This window comes from Megalobrama amblycephala, linkage group LG1 (assembly GCF_018812025.1).
Source record: "Megalobrama amblycephala isolate DHTTF-2021 linkage group LG1, ASM1881202v1, whole genome shotgun sequence".
NCBI classification, from domain to species: domain Eukaryota; kingdom Metazoa; phylum Chordata; class Actinopteri; order Cypriniformes; family Xenocyprididae; genus Megalobrama; species Megalobrama amblycephala.
In genome coordinates, this window is record NC_063044.1 from 45,383,670 (window position 1) to 45,402,735 (window position 19,066).

Below are 19,066 nucleotides of genomic sequence, written 5' to 3' on the forward strand. Positions count from 1 at the left end.
ATTCAGTGTGATGTTTCAAAAAAAACAAAACCTGTAAAGGTAAATTTGAACTCAACTCCTAACCGTTTATAAAAAATATTTCAGTTTGAAGAGTTTTCTTTCCACAAATGAACAAGTCTACAGGCTCTTGTGTATGTGTCAGCAGTGTGAGGTGTGTACGTGTGACTCATAGTTCTGTATTAACGGAGAAGCCGGATGGAGACCACGAGGAGCTGTTGACTGAGTGTGGAAACACATACCGCCTCCTTGCATCATTTTGTAGATCTTGCTCTCGATGTGCAGCTGTGGGTGCTTCGTTTTCACACATTCTAGCTTGATGGCTACTTCTTCCCCCACGGAGATGTCTGTGCCTGCAGATTAGAAAAGACAGGATTACACTACACATCACCAAACAGAAAAGTGAAAGACTGATAGTGGATGGAAAAACAACCAAATTGCTTGACACGTCTAAAATAGGGAGCTTTAACATAACATATCTGCACATGTACCTGTGACGTACAACAGACGCATACCTGAGTGTGACAACAATAAATCCACTCAACTAGAGAGGCTTTGCAGTGTCTAAATAAGCATTAGCTTCCAGTTTATTATGAGTCATTGGGACACAATTAAACATAACCAAAAAATATAATGAATATGCAGGCCCACTATGATTAAAAAAATTCTGCATATCTAAGGTTGACTCACACACAGATTTCCAGTGTGAGAGAGTGGGAACAATTATCTACGCGTACTGCTACACCACCTCCTTTCCGGCCCACCATCTGCCTCAACTCAACATCCTGAGCAGAGGATGCTGAAAATCATCCACCTTCATCTGCTGTAACAGACACTCAATGAAACAGAGGAGGAGAATGACAACACTACGGCATTTCCAAGGACTAGGCCAAGTGTATGTGGTGTGCCTGGTGAATGTGACATGAAAAGCAGGATGAATGAGTTGGTTTAAAAAACAAAACAAAAAAACGAATGAACTTCCCTCTTACTCAGAGTCTGGAACTTACATGCTACATGAACCCAGTCCTGCTTTTCCGGCTTGTAAACAGCAAACACACTTTGAGTGTCCCCAATCTCAAATGTTTGATATTTACAACTCTTGATCGAGCTGCCTCTGACATGATACCCGCGAAAGCAAATGAGAGTGAGCAAACGTCACCTGAAAGATGTTGCGTGTTTCTTTAGCTGAAGCTTGGCAGCCACAAACATGCCACGAAAGTGGAGTATTGAGAGAGATGATTACCCATATTCTTTTTTTTCTATTTTGTTTTTCACTGTAAAGCAGAACACGTGGTCGGAGAGCCGACTGACAACGTTGAATAACCTCCATTTGTTTTTCTTCTCAAGTCACGTTTGATCTCTGCAATCAACAGGTGTGTGGTCTCACAGTCCGGTCAAATCATCTAATGTGTGCGTTCAGAGGATTATAATGCTAAAAATCGGCTGAATCCGTCATTATTTCTGTGGTCTTCCACAGTTTTAAAATCAGTTAAGATTTGAAAATTGTCTAGTGTTTCCCAGGCCTTACTCTGGACAAGCTATAATAATAGGTCTCAACCACTCTGTCACATGTCCCTTTTCCACCAACAGGTTTCCACAGGAAATGTGTTTCTGGACTGGAAAAATCAGCTCCATACTATCCCCTAAAACATACTAACTAGTAATGTCAGATGCAGGAGGTCTACAACAAAATGGCAAAAATCATTTGAATAAATTGACTGATATAAATTATACTGCCATCGAACGTTTTTTACAAGATGTAATATAAGTCTAAGGTGTCCCCTGAATGTGTCTGTGAAGTTTCAGCTAAAATATCCCATAGATTTTATTTAATTAATTTTTTTAACTGCCTATTTTGGGGCATCATTAGAAATGCTCAGATTCAGGCTGCGGCCCCTTTAATTGTTCGCGCTCTCCGCCCCCCCCAGAGCTATCGACTCTATCATTGCATAAACAAAGTTCACACAGCTAATATAACCCTCAAAATGGATCTTTACAAAGTGTTCGTCATGCATGCTGTATGCATACATCGGATCATGTGAGTATAGTATTTATTTGGATGTTTACATTTGATTCTGAATGAGTTTGATAGTGCTCCGTGGCTAACAGCTAATGCTACACTGTTGGAGAGATTTATAAAGAATGAAGTTGTGTTTATGAATTATACAGACTGCAAGTGTTTAATAATGAAAATAACAGCTCTTGTCTCTGTGAATACAGTAAGAAACGATAGTAACTTTAACCACATTTAACAGTACATTAGCAACATGCTAACGAAACATTTAGAAAGACAATTTACAAATATCACTAAAAATATCATGCTATCATGGATCATGTCAGTTATTATTGCTCCATCTGCCATTTTTCGCTGTTGTTCTTGCTTGCTTACCTAGTCTGATGATTCAGCTGTGCACATCCAGACATTAATACTGGCTTGTGCAATGCCTTGAACATGGGCTGGCATATGCAAATATTGGGGGCGTACATATTAATGATCCCGACTGTTACGTAACAGTCAGTGTTATGTTGAGATTCGCCTGTTCTTCGGAGGTCTTTTAAACAAATGAGATTTATATAAGGAGGAGGAAACAATGGAGTTTGAGACTCACTGTATGTCATTTCCAAGTACTGAACTCTTGTTATTTAACTGTGCCAAATTCAATTTTTAATTCTAGGGCACCTTTAATAAATATATTGGTCTGATTGGTTACTCAATTAAATTTAAATCGTGATATGGCTTAGTGTGGTTATCAATTTGCATCAAAATCTCAAAAAGCCACAAACTATATTACTATTTTGGCTCTAAAATGTGAGCCGTGTATATGCAAGGGTTTTTCTTGTGTAGTCTAAGTGTTTTTATATCTTTGCAAGTGAATTCTTTGTGTAATGTATCTATCCATTTAAAAAAATAAATGCTGAGAGTTTCAATTTTGCAGTTGTGTTTATTTCATAAAAAAATGTGGCTCCAGATAGATATCCAGAACTTCTTGTCAAAGCAAAGAAGTCCGTTAAATGCAAATAGTTAAGTTATGTTGAGGAAAAATTACTGTCAATTAGACTTGCTTCATGGTTGTGAAAACATGAAAAGTTAAGTTAAAACAATATGTTTTTCAGTTGACAACTAAAAATTCTAAATGCTCAATTGATACAGTACGTTGGCTTAATTTACTGCAAGTTATTTCAACAACATACATATAACATATAAGTTGAGTGAACTTAACACCTTATGTAAGCTAAACTTAATTGTGTCAATGCAACAAGATGTCAAGTTGTCTCAACAAATAATTTTTTTTTTACAGTGTACAGTTAAAAACTAAATGCGTCTGCTCAATTCAGCGCAAGCCGAATGAGAGTCGCAGCACAGATCAGCAGCCGGAGTCAGATTTCACCTCACTTCACCCATTTCGGCTCACTCTTCTGAATGACAAGACAATGGATAAAGATTTGGTTGCAAAGCAAAATGTAAAAGCGCATATTTAAGCTAGTTTGTCATTGTACTGTTTGTTGTTGAGTTTTTCATTAAGAATAATGAACCCACCCACCATTCAAGCAATTGCCACCTCTGAATTGCCGATACTTCAAAAGTGAAAATAATATACGCACGGGCATTCTTAACGATTTTTTAATTCATTTCTGAAGGCATTTTTGCCCCAAGCCCCTGTTAATTTCCGACCTTGCTTATGATAATCCAAATGTAGTATAGATTCATTTCGAGAGTTGTACTTTTTATTCCGATTGTATTATAGATCTATGCATGGGCGACATTGGGGGGGGGCAACTGCCTCCCCATATTTTTCCTGATGTGATCCATCAGCTCCAGTCCACTACAATTTGGAGCGGTTAAGGCCCGGGTATACTTCATTTCCCACGTTCCCCTCCGACTCGTGCACAGTTGAGCACGCAAGTCTTTCTAAGATACTCCTTTACCCCCTGAGCGCGCGAGCCTTTCAAAGATACTCCTTTACCCCGAGGGCGGAAAGATGCGTTCGGCGCATGCAAATGCACACCGTTCATGGTAATAAAAATTCGGCTGCACGGAGAGTCAAAGCTAGTCCACAATCTAGTAAATGTTTCTTGCTTGCGCCGACTGAAAACACATGAGAAACAGCATGAGACAGGAGACATTGCAGTACTGAACATTGAACGGTCCATGCATGGGGATTTGGATAAAACAGTTAATCAATTTGATGCCGTGCCCGAACGACGTTTATCCCTTCACAGTGGCACATAGTTGGCGGGCATGCAGGGCTATTAAATTATTTTTCTTATCATCATGCTACTTTTATTATTAAATTAATATTGCAATTCATTTGCACCGCATAACCGACGTGCTGCGAGGACAATAAAGTATTAGTTAGCTTACTCATTTAAAGAACAACTTGTTTAACACGAAACACTGCGACTCACAAAAAAATACTATTTTTTTCTCACATTGGGCCACAAGAGAAATATTAAGAAAATAAATTAGATTCATCTCTCATCGTCTCTAAGAGAATATGCGCCGTTATTGCAGCGTCGGACGCCAAAAGAGGAGGAGGCAAGAGAGAAATTAATTTGTTACTCGTCTCGTGCACTGTTATCTCTGCACACGGCCGCACACACACACCAGAGGCGCGCACACAGAGAGAGGTCTGTTTCATTGATTCCTCTTTCAAAACCTCAAAAAACTGCAATACAATCCAAACCGTGAGTTTAGTGATCCGTTGAACCACTAGAGGTAGTGAGTGTTACGTCAGTTTGTTAGATGACTGGTCTCACTATTAAATGCTCCTCCACAATAGAGCGACTTATGACATGTAATGCTCATCTATAAAGAATTTTAGTAGGACATGTGGCAAACCCAGTATTAAATTGGCCCCGGGGCTAAATTATGAAATACCGGTGTATCGATAAGCTCTGATGTTAACGGTTCTGCTATCGGTACTGGAGAAATTATGAAGAAAATACACGTACATGTAGGGCTGTGACGGTAGGCATGACAACCGCGCCACCGCTGTGGTGAAGTTGTCACCGCGGTCGTGGAGTGTCACCGGCGGTAGTGTGACGTCATATATAATATATATTTATATATCTCAGAGATCGCGATAACTGAAAATTTTCCGTCTTTAATGGAATTTGTTTAGCAGTGACGGGAAAAAATCTGCAGCCCGTCCGTCATTTTGACAGATTATGTAGTCTGTATCATGGTTTGTATGTAAGCTTGTTGTAATTCCCACCCCTGTCCAGTAAGTGGTGAGCGTGCTCCAGTGTGGCAGCAGAGCGCGAGTTCAGTCTCCAGAATAAAATGAAAACGATGCGCTTGATTACACACAGACGAGCACCCAGTTTAAGTAAATTGTATAATGATAAAGTTACTTATGTATGCTTGTTTTTTTATTTTTCTTGCTGACTAAGTTTATGATCAACTAATGGCTTTTCTGAGGTATAATGTTATGTGACATTGGCAACACTGACTGAATTGATGTGATACAGATTTCGGTAAGCTACTGTATCTTTCAACATATTTTTTTATTTTCATTCATGTTTATTTCGTTCTGTACAGTAGAGGAAAGGATGATCGCATTCACTCACAATCCGTGACAAGAGTTCAAGATGAAAACTGAAAGTGACGCAGCTTGTCTTTGATCAACTTTCTTTTCATAGTATAAATAAATGCAAGCCTATTTGCTTACCCTGTAAGTTCGTGAATAAAATGTCTTATCATTAAAATATAAAAATTAAAATGACGGGTAATATTGATTATGACAGATTTTTTTTTTACGATCCTGCCCATCAAAATGACGGCCAAACGCAACCTCTAAAATATTACATATATATATATATAACAAACCCCGCCCCCCCTTCAGACCCCACCACCGCAACACCGACGGTTGTTGGCGATTTACCACCGCGGTAGTAAAAATTTGCCACCGTCACAGCCCTACGTACATGTATTATTGCTAAATAGACATTATCTTGCAAATTATATCTCGCCAGAGTCGCCAGCTGTGTCTGTATGCAATAATATTAGGACATTTGTCTATGATGCATTTTTGCTTCTTCATTAACTTCTTGAGCAATCTGATCTACAGTAACTCGTCTGTTGGATCAGACCACACGGGCCAGCCTTCGCTCCCCACGTGCATCAATGTGCCTTGGCCGCCCATGACCCTGTCACCGGTTCACCACTGTTCCTTCCTAGGACCACTTTTGATAGACACTGACCACTGCAGACTGGGAACACCCCACAAGAGCTGCAGTTTTGGAGATGTTCTGATCCAGTCCTCCAGCCCTCACAATTTGGCCCTTGTCAAACTCACTCAAATCCTTACGAATGCCCATTTTTCCTTCTTCTAACATTAATTTTGAGGACAAAATGTTCACTTGCTGCCTAATATATCCCACCCACTAACAGGTGCCGTGATTAAAGTTGTCAAAGTACCGCAGTGCTTCCCACACATAGACTTTACTTGGGCGGGCCGCCCAGGTATATTTGAAGACACATTTTTGCTTTTATTATTCTTATCCTCTTATTCATTTCACCTGTCAGGAGTCATAATGTTATGCCTGAACGGTGTATAAACTAGTATATACATTTATCATGACAGAGTAACATTTATCAGAATGATAGGAACAATTGCAATGTCACAGCAGCAAACTCTTATTATAATTTAATACTAAGAAATTAATTTACAGCAAGCATGATGCAAGGTACAATAAGAAACAAGAGAAAAGGCAAGATACAACCTTTCAAGTAATGCAAACACTGCAAACATCAGATCCTGTCAGTGCCTGTGGCAGGAGGTTTCTCTAGAACTAATTTATTAAATATGGTTTGAATTTTGGATGTGCAAGCAATTTATTTTTACATGTTAAACAAGTGCTATACCAGGACCATGCCGCAGTGGAGCTGGATCCGGTACTCTCCTGTTGAAACTCATCTGTACGTATGCCATGTATATTTCCAGCCACTGCTCTTCCTGAATTACCATGATCTATTTCCACTTGGAAAAGCCACTCTAAGAGGCACAAGTAGTACCAGCTTCACAGGATATATTCTATAAAGCCATCACCTGCCATTGCTCGTGGAAAAAGCTAAACAGGCAAACTGCTCAGACAGGCTGAAACAATACAACTGATCGTGACCCTTTTTAATCACAGCTGTAGTGATTTTCCCCACAGTCCCTGAAACCTTAAACCCACCCTGTGGGTACAGCTGTGTGAAAAAGCGGTATAACAATCAATAACTGTCAATGATATAGTGCTCTTCAACATTGTTCATGAAAAAAACAAAACGAAAAAAAAAAAGCTGCAAATGCATGAGCTGCCCAACACAATCAGCTTAAGCTACACATTACAGATGATTAAATATATAGAGAGGGTCAACAAAAGGCATGAAGGAACAACTCTCAGCCAGAAAATTACAAAGACACCCTCCACCTCGATACCAAGTCCGTACTGAAATTTTAAAAATGTGATGCTTTGAGTGCTGTTGAGCAGATTTGTAAACACCTCTGATTGGCCTTTGTGTTCATGGGCTCATCAGATGTGTCTGTGATTGGCTACAATGATCAATTTGAAAGCATTTTGAAAGCAGAAGCGTTTGAAAGCAGACGTCTATCAGCGCTCCGGTCCACTGATAGAAGCCTGCTTTCAAATGCTCCCATGTGTATCTGTGTAAGCGCTCGGTGAAAAGCGTCATCGATGACTATTTACAGCATGTTTTTGAAGCGTTGATAATCGAAGCCAATCAGACATATCTGATGAGCGTGAACAACTGTCAATCAGAGGGTTTACAAATCCGCTCAACAGAACTCAAGGCGTCACATTTTTAAAATTACAGTACCAACTTGGTATCGAGGTCTGTACTTTTGACAACACTACATTGCAAATTTGTGAAAAAATAGCGAGGATCTGTATGTGAAAACACACTTGTAAGAAGTCGTTCACAAGTATCCCTACGTTCAAGAACAGCTAGACAGAGCACATCAGAATATAATGATTTTGAGGCGCTGCTGGTGTGCACACACATTGAAAACAATGCCTTCGAATTTTAAGGACGCTTCTCGTCCGGTGTGCTACTCCCTTAAGATTGAGTCATTACATTTTGATGATAGATTATGAGGTTAAAAATACACAAAAAAAATGCATGGATGAATTTTTCACAATAAGAACAATAACATGTATTCAGAAAATATATCAGAATATTCATCTCATGCCTATTTTTACAATAACAAATCAAGATATCACCCATGGATATTTTACAAAGCACCACACCACAAATAAATGAAGGCATCTCTAGTATCCCAAAAAAAAAAAATTCCACTATTCAACATGTAACCTCAAAAGTTCAGCAAAACGGCTTAAAATCTGAGCAAATCCCTGTGCGGCCTGAGATTGGGATATTTTAAAAGGTTCCTGCCAGGATTTACAGCTGTTTGTCAGTGTGCAAGGCTACTCACACCAGCCCCATTTCCATCTAAATTGAACCCAGTCCATTGTTGGGGATGGCAAGATTTTCCCGTCACACACCAGCGAGACCAGTCTGCACAGCTCCGATCATCCTGCCTTTTTTAGCCTCGCATTACGAGTGAATTCACAGGGAAAGAGAAACAGCTACTCATCAGATACATTAGAGGCATATTACTACAAAAATGAGCATGAGCAAAGCCTGGACAGACTTATCACAACAAGCAAATTCCATGCTCTGAGACAGCCAACGGCCCATGCAAACAAACAAGGATCGATATAAGTTTCCTCTTTAAAACAAATCAACCAAGTGTATAGTTTCTAAAAACATGCTTATTTTATTTGACACAGTCAAGACTAAGGTGAATGGTATGCTTTATAGTGTGCATTTCTTGGTAAAATATCTCCCCTTGATCTTTATGCATTTCATGCCACCATGAATGTGTCACAACACCACTACTGGTGAATATCAAAGACTGCAAAGATATATATAGTGGAATTTGATTTGCCTGGGCACATTTAGAGCAGAGAATGCTCTTCCTCCACTATACTGATAGCACAGGGGATATGTTCAGACACATCCACTCAATACATCAGTAAACACTACAGGAGCCCATCCTTAACATAGATGTCTACGTACACATGGTTCAAAAGCAAATGACACAAATGACTTCAACGCCCATGGTAATTTTCAAGTCAGCGCATATGAATCATGGTTTAGAGCTCTTGAGCATTCCCTTTTCATCTGCTTGCATACCTGGTTCATTCACTCTGTTCCTTTTGTCCTTTAAGAATAAAGTGCAATAATTTCCTGGGGAAGCCTTCCATGATGTAATCTTGGAGATCAATAACATTCAGCCACCCCCACTGCAAGCAGCTGGCATGTTTCTCAACCCCCATCCCGCACACCAGGCCTAGGGCCCTCCAGAGGGATTGTAGGTTCGGCCTGAGCCTGTCTGGAGAACAAATTGGTTGCACTCATCTCATTCATGTGCATATGCTCACATTTATTTTGCGCGACCGCAAGCTTGTTGGTTTGTGCAGTGCGGAGACAGATGGATACTTGTGTTGCAGTGTTGAGATTCAATTCATTAGCAAGAGATCTGCTAAATAAGCATCTTGGTAAATGAGAGAACAGCATGCTAAAACTGTGTGGGTCTAATACCTGTTCAGCGACACAAAAAGAGGGTCTAAGTAGTAAGAGATTTATGACAATACTGAGCGTTAAACGATATGATCTATCAAACAGCATGTGGGAAAGTGCTCTATATGGTTGAAAACTTCAATCGGACCGACACAGATAAGTTAATTTTTTTGATAATTGATAAATGGCTGATATTAAATTTCTAAACATTTTGTCTGTGTAAATAAAAAAAAAATAAAACTAAAAACAGCAAGTAAATTTGGGCATCATAAGACATTAGATGGCAGCAAAGGTAATCGATATTTACATTATCCTTCAAAATCATTCTAATATGATGATTTGCTGCTCTCAAACATTTCTTATTAACAATGTTGAAAACAGTTGTGCTCCTAAATATTTTTAATACGAAAACTGATTTTTTTTTTTTTTTTTTTTTTTTTTTTTTCAGGATTATTTTATAAGATTAAAAGAAGAGCATTTATTTCAAAACATTTTGTAACATCTTAAATGTTATTACGGCCACTTTCGATCAATTTAATGCATCTATTTTTAAATATAAGTTAGGGCTGCATGATTAATCGTATGAGATTGTCATGCGTGTCTCGTCAGTAAAGCCGGTTCTGTGATTAGCGGTAAATGTCCATCACCTGCTTTCAAATGGAGCGGCACTTAATATACAGAGCCGTAGTTCGCGGACAAGCTACGCAATATCGCGTTCATAATCGAAGGCGATTCATCTGCAATTATGAACGCGATATTGCGTAGCTTGTCCGCGAACTACGGCTCTGTATATTAAGTGCCGCTCCATTTGAAAGCAGGTGATGGACATTTACCGCTAATCTTTGCAATTGCGCGCTTTCCACTCCAGTCTTGTTTCATCAGAAGTACAACTTCATTTTCTAATATAAAGCAGCTCTCCAATGGGTGGATATCTGACCTCCACAGATTGAACAGGAGAAATGAAGCGGAAAAGTTTTCCATGTGAAAGAAGGTAGAGCCTCCGCAAACACCTACCGATTACGTAAATCACCACAGACCAATGGTAGTACAAAGGTGTTTATCAGCCCTAGCGAACTTTTCTGGAAATTTTGCTTTGGCAAGCTGTTTCGAACTCCCAAAATTAACTCCAAACAAACTTTGCTTTGGCCTGATTTTGTTCGAAATGACGTCACTTCATTTCATTCCTCAATTTAGCTTTAAGTATATTGGAGCATTAAGTGTCCCACTTTGCCTGTATTAACCCTGAACTTAAAGGGGTGGTTCATTGCGATTTCACTTTTTTTAACTTTAGTTAGTGTGTAATGTTGCTGCTTGAGCATAACAGTATCAGCAAAGTTACAGCGCTGAAAGTTCAATGCAAACGGAGATATTGTCTTTTAAAGTTATGGCAGTTTAATACCTACAAAAACGACCAGTTTGGATTACAACGAGCTTCTTCCCGGGTTTGTGACATCATAAACCCTGCAAAACACTGCCCCCGGGAACACGCAACAAAGTGGACAAGGCCATGTCACTTGGCATTATGGAAGCAGAAGAGTTGTCTACACCAGACGTGAGCGGCATGACGCGTCAAAAGATAATAGAACCCATAATAATCAGTGAGATTGTCTACACTGGATGCGGCACTGAAGACAGCTTACAGAATCTACAGCATAAAGGCTATTACTGGAAGATGAAGCAGTTCCCACTTTAAAAGCAGAAGCTGCTGTTTATGGGCCCCTAACTGGAAGTACGTTTTATTGTTTGTACATGTCTTTTAAATGTATTATGTTGCAATTTTTTGGTTGCATCAAGGACGTAAACAAAGACCAACACGTTTTTGCTTCGCTAGCCAGTTACCTAAATTCTATTGCATACTTCAACAAACGCCAACAAACACCAACAAACTTCTATGTTCATAGACAAACAGTTGTTCATGCTATAAATCAAACGCTACCTTTACAAAAAATGCTACTACTCAGTCATGTATTCGGCTACAGTAAAACTTTAATCAGGATAAAACCGTATATTGAAAGCTAACAAACAGAAGTAACATTTTCATGTGACAGCATATCTAAGTACTTTGACACAAATACAAACGGAAATACTCATCGTTCATAAACGCCCGTTAAAAGCCGTGCTTGCAGAGGTTCTGCTTGACCCTCTTTATCACTGCTATCGGGGTCTGATTCAGGCTCAATTTGATACGACAATATAGACACCATTATTTACATTTCCACTGAAGCACATTTAACAACTAATGGTAAGCGGCATGGCGTTTCCAGATGCTTCAGCGAATCACAATACACTGGGCAAGTTAACCAATCAGAGCACACTGTGTATTTCGGAGGGAGTGGTAACATAGAAACAGGAAGCCAAACCAGCCATTCAAATGACAATGAAGACAGCGGCATAGAATAAAGGTAAAATATATGAAAAATACAGCGTCTTTTTTAAAAAACTAAGCATTAAGACATATTAAACTGCGCCCCATAAACACAATTAATCCTAGGAAAAAAAAAAAAAAAAAAAGTGAACCACCCCTTTAATTTCTATAATAAGAAAAACTTTCTGACCCCAAACTTATTTTCCCCTAAAAATCTAATTTTCTCCTATTTTAACAATTGAATATCCAATATTGACTGTATTGGCAAATAAACAAATATCTAAAACATCATCCGATAACCAGTATTTTGAGTATGGGAATGAGTAGGTTAGTTACTGGAGATAATGGAAACAATGCACATCATGCCACTAGAAACTCTTGGCTGCATGATTTAACATGCCACAAGACAGCCCCATGTTTTCATGAGAGCTCTGCGAGTACTATCTGGATCACGTAGGCAGGCCAATGCTGTACTTTTTTAAGAGGCTTGGTAGGGAGAGCATGTGTTGTTGATCAGGTCAGTCTGGCCTCCTTCAGCCCCAGCTGGAGTTCATCAGGCTCTGCCTCCCCAGGTGTGGGGATATTGGGAGTCTTTACATAAGCCCCTTAGCGAGTACATGGACGTGGCTGTTTCCAGTACACCAGCTGAATCACCACTGTTGCATAACAACATTTAGGCATTTGTAATTCACACATTCGGATTGGACATGTTTAAGATGTGTAACATAACTCTGGAGTGCACAGTCGAGGCGTGACAACCGCTCTGATCGTACCATCCTGCAGCAAACAGAAACAAAGAGCCCAGTTTGTATGTAAACAGCCACACAACAATCAGCTGATCTACTTTTTCCTACTCTGTTTGCAAACCTCAACAGACTTCTGCAAAAAAAAAAAAAAAAAGTGTTGGGTAATTTCGCAAGAACAGACTGGACAGCTTAGGAGCTTGCTTTGGAGCTAACCGTTTTCTGGAAAGAAGTACAGAGAGGAGGCGTGGAGTATTCCTCCACCAAAGTACTGCAGAAAACGTATCATAAACACAAAACTCTGGCCAGCAATGAGATCACTGCACACAACTCCAACTGCGAAACAAAAACGAAAGGAGTTGAGCAAGAGCACAAAGCTCATCAAACCACAAGGAACCATATGCATCCCATATTGCAATGAGAGTAGTTTATTAAACTTTGGCATCACACGTCAAACGATAAAGACCTGCACAGGATGCTTCAAAAGGAACCCAAAAACACAAAGAACCGTACATAACTGGCATCCTTCATCATCTTCAATGTGGTGACATAAGAACTTACAAGAAAAGGTGCATTAAAGGCAGCTGCCTATAACAATACTTTGCAACCTTAGGCCCCCAAAACCAATGACGAAAGCAAATATTACATCACCAGCCCCTTTCACAAGACCCGGTGGAAGTTAAGTTGAAACTTGCACGCGAAGGGAACTTGCCAGCTAGTTCAAGTTGAGCAGAACAGACCTTTTATAAAAGGTTCTTCTAATTAAAGACCTCTACCAACATGTAGAAACAACTCAAGAGGTTGCAAAGATCTGATCATATGCAATACAAAAGTTGTTTACTTGTGAGAAAGAACTTCACTTCCTCTTCTCTGTCAGTCATTTCACTGTTACTCCTGACAAACCAGTGAGATTACAATATACAGTATATTTGTTGTGTAGCAAAGTCTTTACAAGGGAGGGACACGTCAATCTTGATCATATTAGATGTTTAAGACACAAAACACAGGCTAAACTCGCCATCAGATTGTCTTTGACAGGATATGCTGGGACACTTCACTGCAAATTTTAAAAGCGAGACTCCTCCAACACAACTTCCAAACAAGTTATGAAAATAATGACAGGTCAGCAACTAAAATGCATAATCGTGTATTTACAAATGGCAAAGCACTAAAGCTGCATTATATATATATATATATATATATATATATATATATATATATATATATATATATATAAAATATCTCTGATCTGAGACGTACAGTCTCTTCAATTATTGTTTTATAGTAGGTATACCAAGCATAGCAGGTTCCTGACCATATAATATCTAACAATATGTGGTCCATAAAGCATAACTGTCTAGGTTGGACTGTCTGATTCTGTATTATCACTCAAGAAAAGCGTGATGGTGTCACGTAATATTCATAACAATGTGTATTTACATACATTTACGAAGCTAATGTCTATTTGAACTAATCTCCAGTTAGCTGACCACCGATCAAAACAGCAGTGGTCAGTGGGGGTTTTCTGGCTTTCAAGCTATAATGAATAGGACCTTCAAGAGCAGCTGACTGGGGGACACTGGGAATCTGTTTGACGTTTCAAAACAAAATATGATGTGTACCTTTATTAAACTGACAAATAAGACCGACTATCTCAATACATGAAAAATGAAATAAAAAATTACTTACCCAAATAAATGTCACCAAAGGATCCAGAGCCGATTTTCCTTCCCAGTCTGTATCGGTTTCCTACTCTCAATTCCATGGTAAATGGCTAAATAACAAAGCTAGCGATGAAGCTAGCTTTAACGGGAATAATTTAAATGATATATGTTCGGAGTGTTTGATAAAAGAAACGAAAATCCGCTCTTTGTTATCCGTCTATTCTTCTGTCTCTCCCAGCCAGATTCCCCCTGCTAGCTTGCTAATTCCCTTCACAGTAGCTACCCAATTTTCACCAGTCGCTTTCTAACATTCCGAATCGGTAACTATCAAAATATTAGGCTCGTTAAAAAGAGTAGAGTGTGAACTTTATGCTCTAGTAATTTTCACCCTGAAAATAGTCAGTTTAAAAAAGGATGAAGTCGGATTTCGAGGACGAGTCCCTTCCTGCTCCGCTGGCCCTGGATCGACCATTGACTGCTCTGTGTATCTTCAAGCTCGAGCACATCAATCATCCGAGCGCTGCGCTGCGTCACTTCCCCTAGCAACAGCGGGCCACTGGAAACTCTCTCTCGCGCTCAGAAAACAAACCGTGCGCTTCTATTGTTGAATCTGCTCACATCCCATAAACATAGCTTCAGTGATGCACTAGGTTTGTTTACTTTAAGTTGTGTATTGGTAAAAGCGTTATTCTCACTAATAAAAGTGGACGTGTGTGTAAATAAACATATGTATGTATATTTATATGTCATTCCTGAAACTAGTTTCTCTGTTGTAGCCTTTTAATGTTCAGTCTTTGTTACATATAGGAAATGACAGTTTACATCATGTCTGTTTACTGTGTGTTCATCGTGATGTTTCAGGAAGATACCTTGCAAAACCAGTTTTCAAAGTTGAAACTGATGATAAACACAACTGACATCTTATTTACCTTCATGTCATATAATAAAAAGAGAGATAATAGAGATAGGCAGTAGTTCCTGTTGAATATTGACTGGGTTTAAAGTGGTTTATATCCTTGAAGAAAAACAGTTCATGTAGCAGCTATGAATATCTTTTTTTTTTTTTTTTGAATATCATTAACCCTCTATGGTACAGAGTTACCATATGGCAACAATTAATTTCTACTCATTTCCTTGTTATTCAGAAAAAAATACAATATATTGCACTATGGGAATTAAAATGGTAGGCCTTAAGGTTGCCAATGATGTGCTGTTTTTAATTCCCATGACATTTGAATGTCCCTCAAACACTGTCAGCCTCACACCTGTAGAAGTGCTCCAGAAATTGCTCTATTTACCTCATTTCTAAACATCTCTTCTCAAGGGGGATTTTTTTTGCAGCATCTTTGATAAGTCAATGAGAAAGTTTTATTCATCAACTTTGTCTAACATAGTTTTACTGTAAATTGAGAAAATATCAGTGTTGCCATATGGCAACGTTGTACCACAGTGGAATTGCAGTATGTATTTCCCCATTGGGATTTTTTATAGATAGTAGCATCAACAATATGAATGGTGTTATTTATTTATTTTGAAGTACACTGCCCTCCAAAAGTTTGGAAACGCCCTAGAAAAGTGGGGTTTTTGGACAATATTTGCATGAATCCTTTTTAATTTGTGATAATTTTGCACTGATAAGGGACAACACAAACTACAAAAACATATTTTATTACATAAACAGTTTATACATAGAAAAAACTTAATCAAAATATCTACCATTAGCAGCTATCTGACCTAAACTGGGTTCTGATTGGTTCATTGTATTCTAAATTTAATTGTCAATCAATTGTTGAAGCTATTAAGGTGTGCTGACCCAAAAATCTTTTACAAACCTGGGCCACGTTTAAACCAGGCATCACAGCTGGCAAAGGGGCATATCTGACTTCGACATGTATATATTGATATTATTATGTAATCAAAATGAAAATTATTATTGCTGGACTTCAATGATAATATCAAGTTACTGTAATGTATTTGCACCAAAAAATGATAAGGATTTATGCTGATATCATCCAAAAGCACACTTTGCCAGGGGTGTTTCCAAACTTTTGGAGGGCAGTGTATTTTTTGTAGTATAGTTGTATTTATGTATAAATAACAAAATTATTTCTTCATTTCAGAAAATGAATATGGCAATATTTTACGGAAAGGGCAATAGGAAGAGTGCAGAGGTAGCTCTTCCATGTGATGACAATAAGGATGAGTTAGCCGAATGATATGGATTAAATGATAGGGATCTACCTAGTTTTGGTTTGCATGAGTTCCAAGTATATAAATCTATCTATTTCTAAAAGAAATGTGCATTTAAATGGAAAAGAAAATCGTAATTTTTTAGAAAAACTACTTTTTTGACCATTTTCCATTGTGGTACAGAGTTTCCATATGGTAAGTACCCCCCAAAAAATCTTTTTTCATTTGCATAATTGAAGCTATTTCATGTAATAAAAGCTTATTTGAAAAAATATTTCATGGTTAGAACATAATGCGTACCATAGAGGGTTAACTGCATTCTTCAAACCAAACCGTTTCTAATTGTCGCAAATATTGATAACTCACACGACATGAAATACACAAGCAAAGCATCATTGTGCAGATGTGTTCTGAAAGAAACAAGTAGTTGTGCATGAACATATTATGATATTTCATAACAAAGAAAGCATACAATTGTACAAGCTGAATATATTGACATATTTACTTGATTATTTAAAATTAACACCTAATATGACCCAATATGAAGCCTATGTAAGAACAAATATAAATGCAGTAACATTTATTTAAATGACAGATTCTATTTAATAGCCGTATTTTAGTCCAAATGTAAGCTTTATGTAATTCATATTTCTTAAAGTGATGTTTCGAGATGCTGTACAATGTGACAAGCTGTCCAAATGTGTTTTTCATAATTACAAAACAACCAATATAAACACACAGTTATGTTTTCTTGGCAGTTAGTCTTGAAAAACAACTTTTCTCAGTATTTTGAGCCCTCTTTCTGAAGCCTGATCATTTTCGAAGATAACGCCCACAGAAGCTGGTGTTGTATTCAGTGGAGTATGATTGGTCAGAGCACAGCCAATGCTAGAGGCTGAATAGGTGAGAGTCACATGACTGAATTACTCAGCTTTCCATTGCATGTGTGGAGTCACGTTGAGAGCAATGCGCCAGGAAAGCCTGTGAACGCCCACTCTAACAGCCAAACCAGATTTCTAAAAGAGCTCTAGCTCCAACACACCGTATTACTGCAGTGATAAACAGCACTTTATAAGAATACAAAAAAACTTCCATAACAAAGAGTGTGTGTTCTTTTGCAGCTACTTGATTAACTGGTATTTTCACCATTGATGTGTCAACACAAAGGTCCTAAAACATGATGAATTGCCTGCTTGTTGATATTGTATTAATAAAAAAGAGAAGTGTCACAATAACAGACAGTCTATATTAATGGACAGCCACAAAAGCAACACCCCTCAACGTGCTTCTTAATATATGATGTATTCACCTCAGTACAAAGAGATTGATTACAGAACAACTGCTCTTAAAGACCAAAGGTATGATAGAAAAATACATATTTTTAAATGGAATGAAAAGGAATAATTTTGCCCCTTTTTATATAATGTCTTATGTATTTTATATTAACTTCAGTCTTATTTTGCTATTATTTAATGAACGTGTAGGCCTGCAGTAGAGCTGCAATTTTAGTTCATGTGTATCTCACAAATGAACCTAAAAATTGTGACTGAAGCAGTCAAAGTTGTATTCCTCCCTACTTATGCAAAAATGTTTGTTGCAGGACTTACAGCCCTTATGAAAATTAACCATGATTTTCTAATAGTAAAACCATGTTTTTTGGTAGTCATATTGACTACCATTTGTATAACCACAACAAAACCATATTAAACTATAGTTTCTGCAGCAAAACCATGGTTATTCGTGGTTACCATGGAATAACTACAAGAATCATGTTTTTTTGGTTTTATTCGCAGTAAAACCATGGTTATTTTTCGTAAGGGAAGTGTTTAGCTGTTTTTGCAGCCAGATATTGTCGTAGGGGAAAATTACATCCAATTTTATGCTATCATAGAGAACTGTATTTTTTTGAAGGATTCAATTCTAGAAAATGTAAAATATTTTGGAGAAATTTTATTTTATATATTAAAAAAATGCTGAGATGGAATACTTTAGTGCAATAGTTAATATAATAAATAGTATAACATAAACCTTTTGTAATGCTTTCCTTATGTATCTTCTTAAGTCATGGTTGTATTGTTAAATAACTAATGGTGAATTCATGTCAAATTAAAATGAAATCTAAAACACCAAACCAAACTCAACATTCAGCTTACAAAGGAAAACACACTGGACATATGGAGCGTATCCCTGTAATATTATTTGGTTTACATTGACATCTAGTGGTCGATTATGGTGCAGACCTAAATGTATTATTTCACTGACAATCTTTAAATAATAGTAGAATGAAAAAAACAGATTTTAAGGTTGTACATTCTTGATTGCCTTACTGAATCCCTCTCCATTAACCCCTGAATCCCTCTCCATCAAATTATGGATATGCCGTATATACGAACACGATCATATACAAAAAATGTGTCTATACATTAGAAAGATGACATGACTGATTTTTACATTTCAACGAAAAAAACATAATTTACAATCCACAACAAGCTACGTATTCCGTGTTTATATTGTG

The 19,066-nt window shown here is 37.9% G+C and overlaps 1 protein-coding gene across 2 annotated transcripts in view; it reads right to left on the reverse strand.

The window, feature by feature from the left end:
- The window catches only part of csnk1da (casein kinase 1, delta a), a 33,936-nt gene extending 19,000 nt beyond the window's left edge, over positions 1 to 14,936 (reverse strand). The window contains exons 1-2 of one of the 2 annotated variants that reach the window (XM_048195612.1): positions 14,387 to 14,936; positions 240 to 350 (exon numbers count right to left, since the gene is read on the reverse strand). In XM_048195612.1, coding sequence (XP_048051569.1) covers positions 240 to 350; positions 14,387 to 14,462 — 187 coding nt within the window. In that variant the 5' untranslated portion in view covers positions 14,463 to 14,936. The remainder of the gene's footprint in view (positions 1 to 239; positions 351 to 14,386) is intronic. The other variant, XM_048195602.1, reaches the window with a different exon arrangement.
- Between the last annotated feature and the right edge of the window lie 4,130 nt (positions 14,937 to 19,066).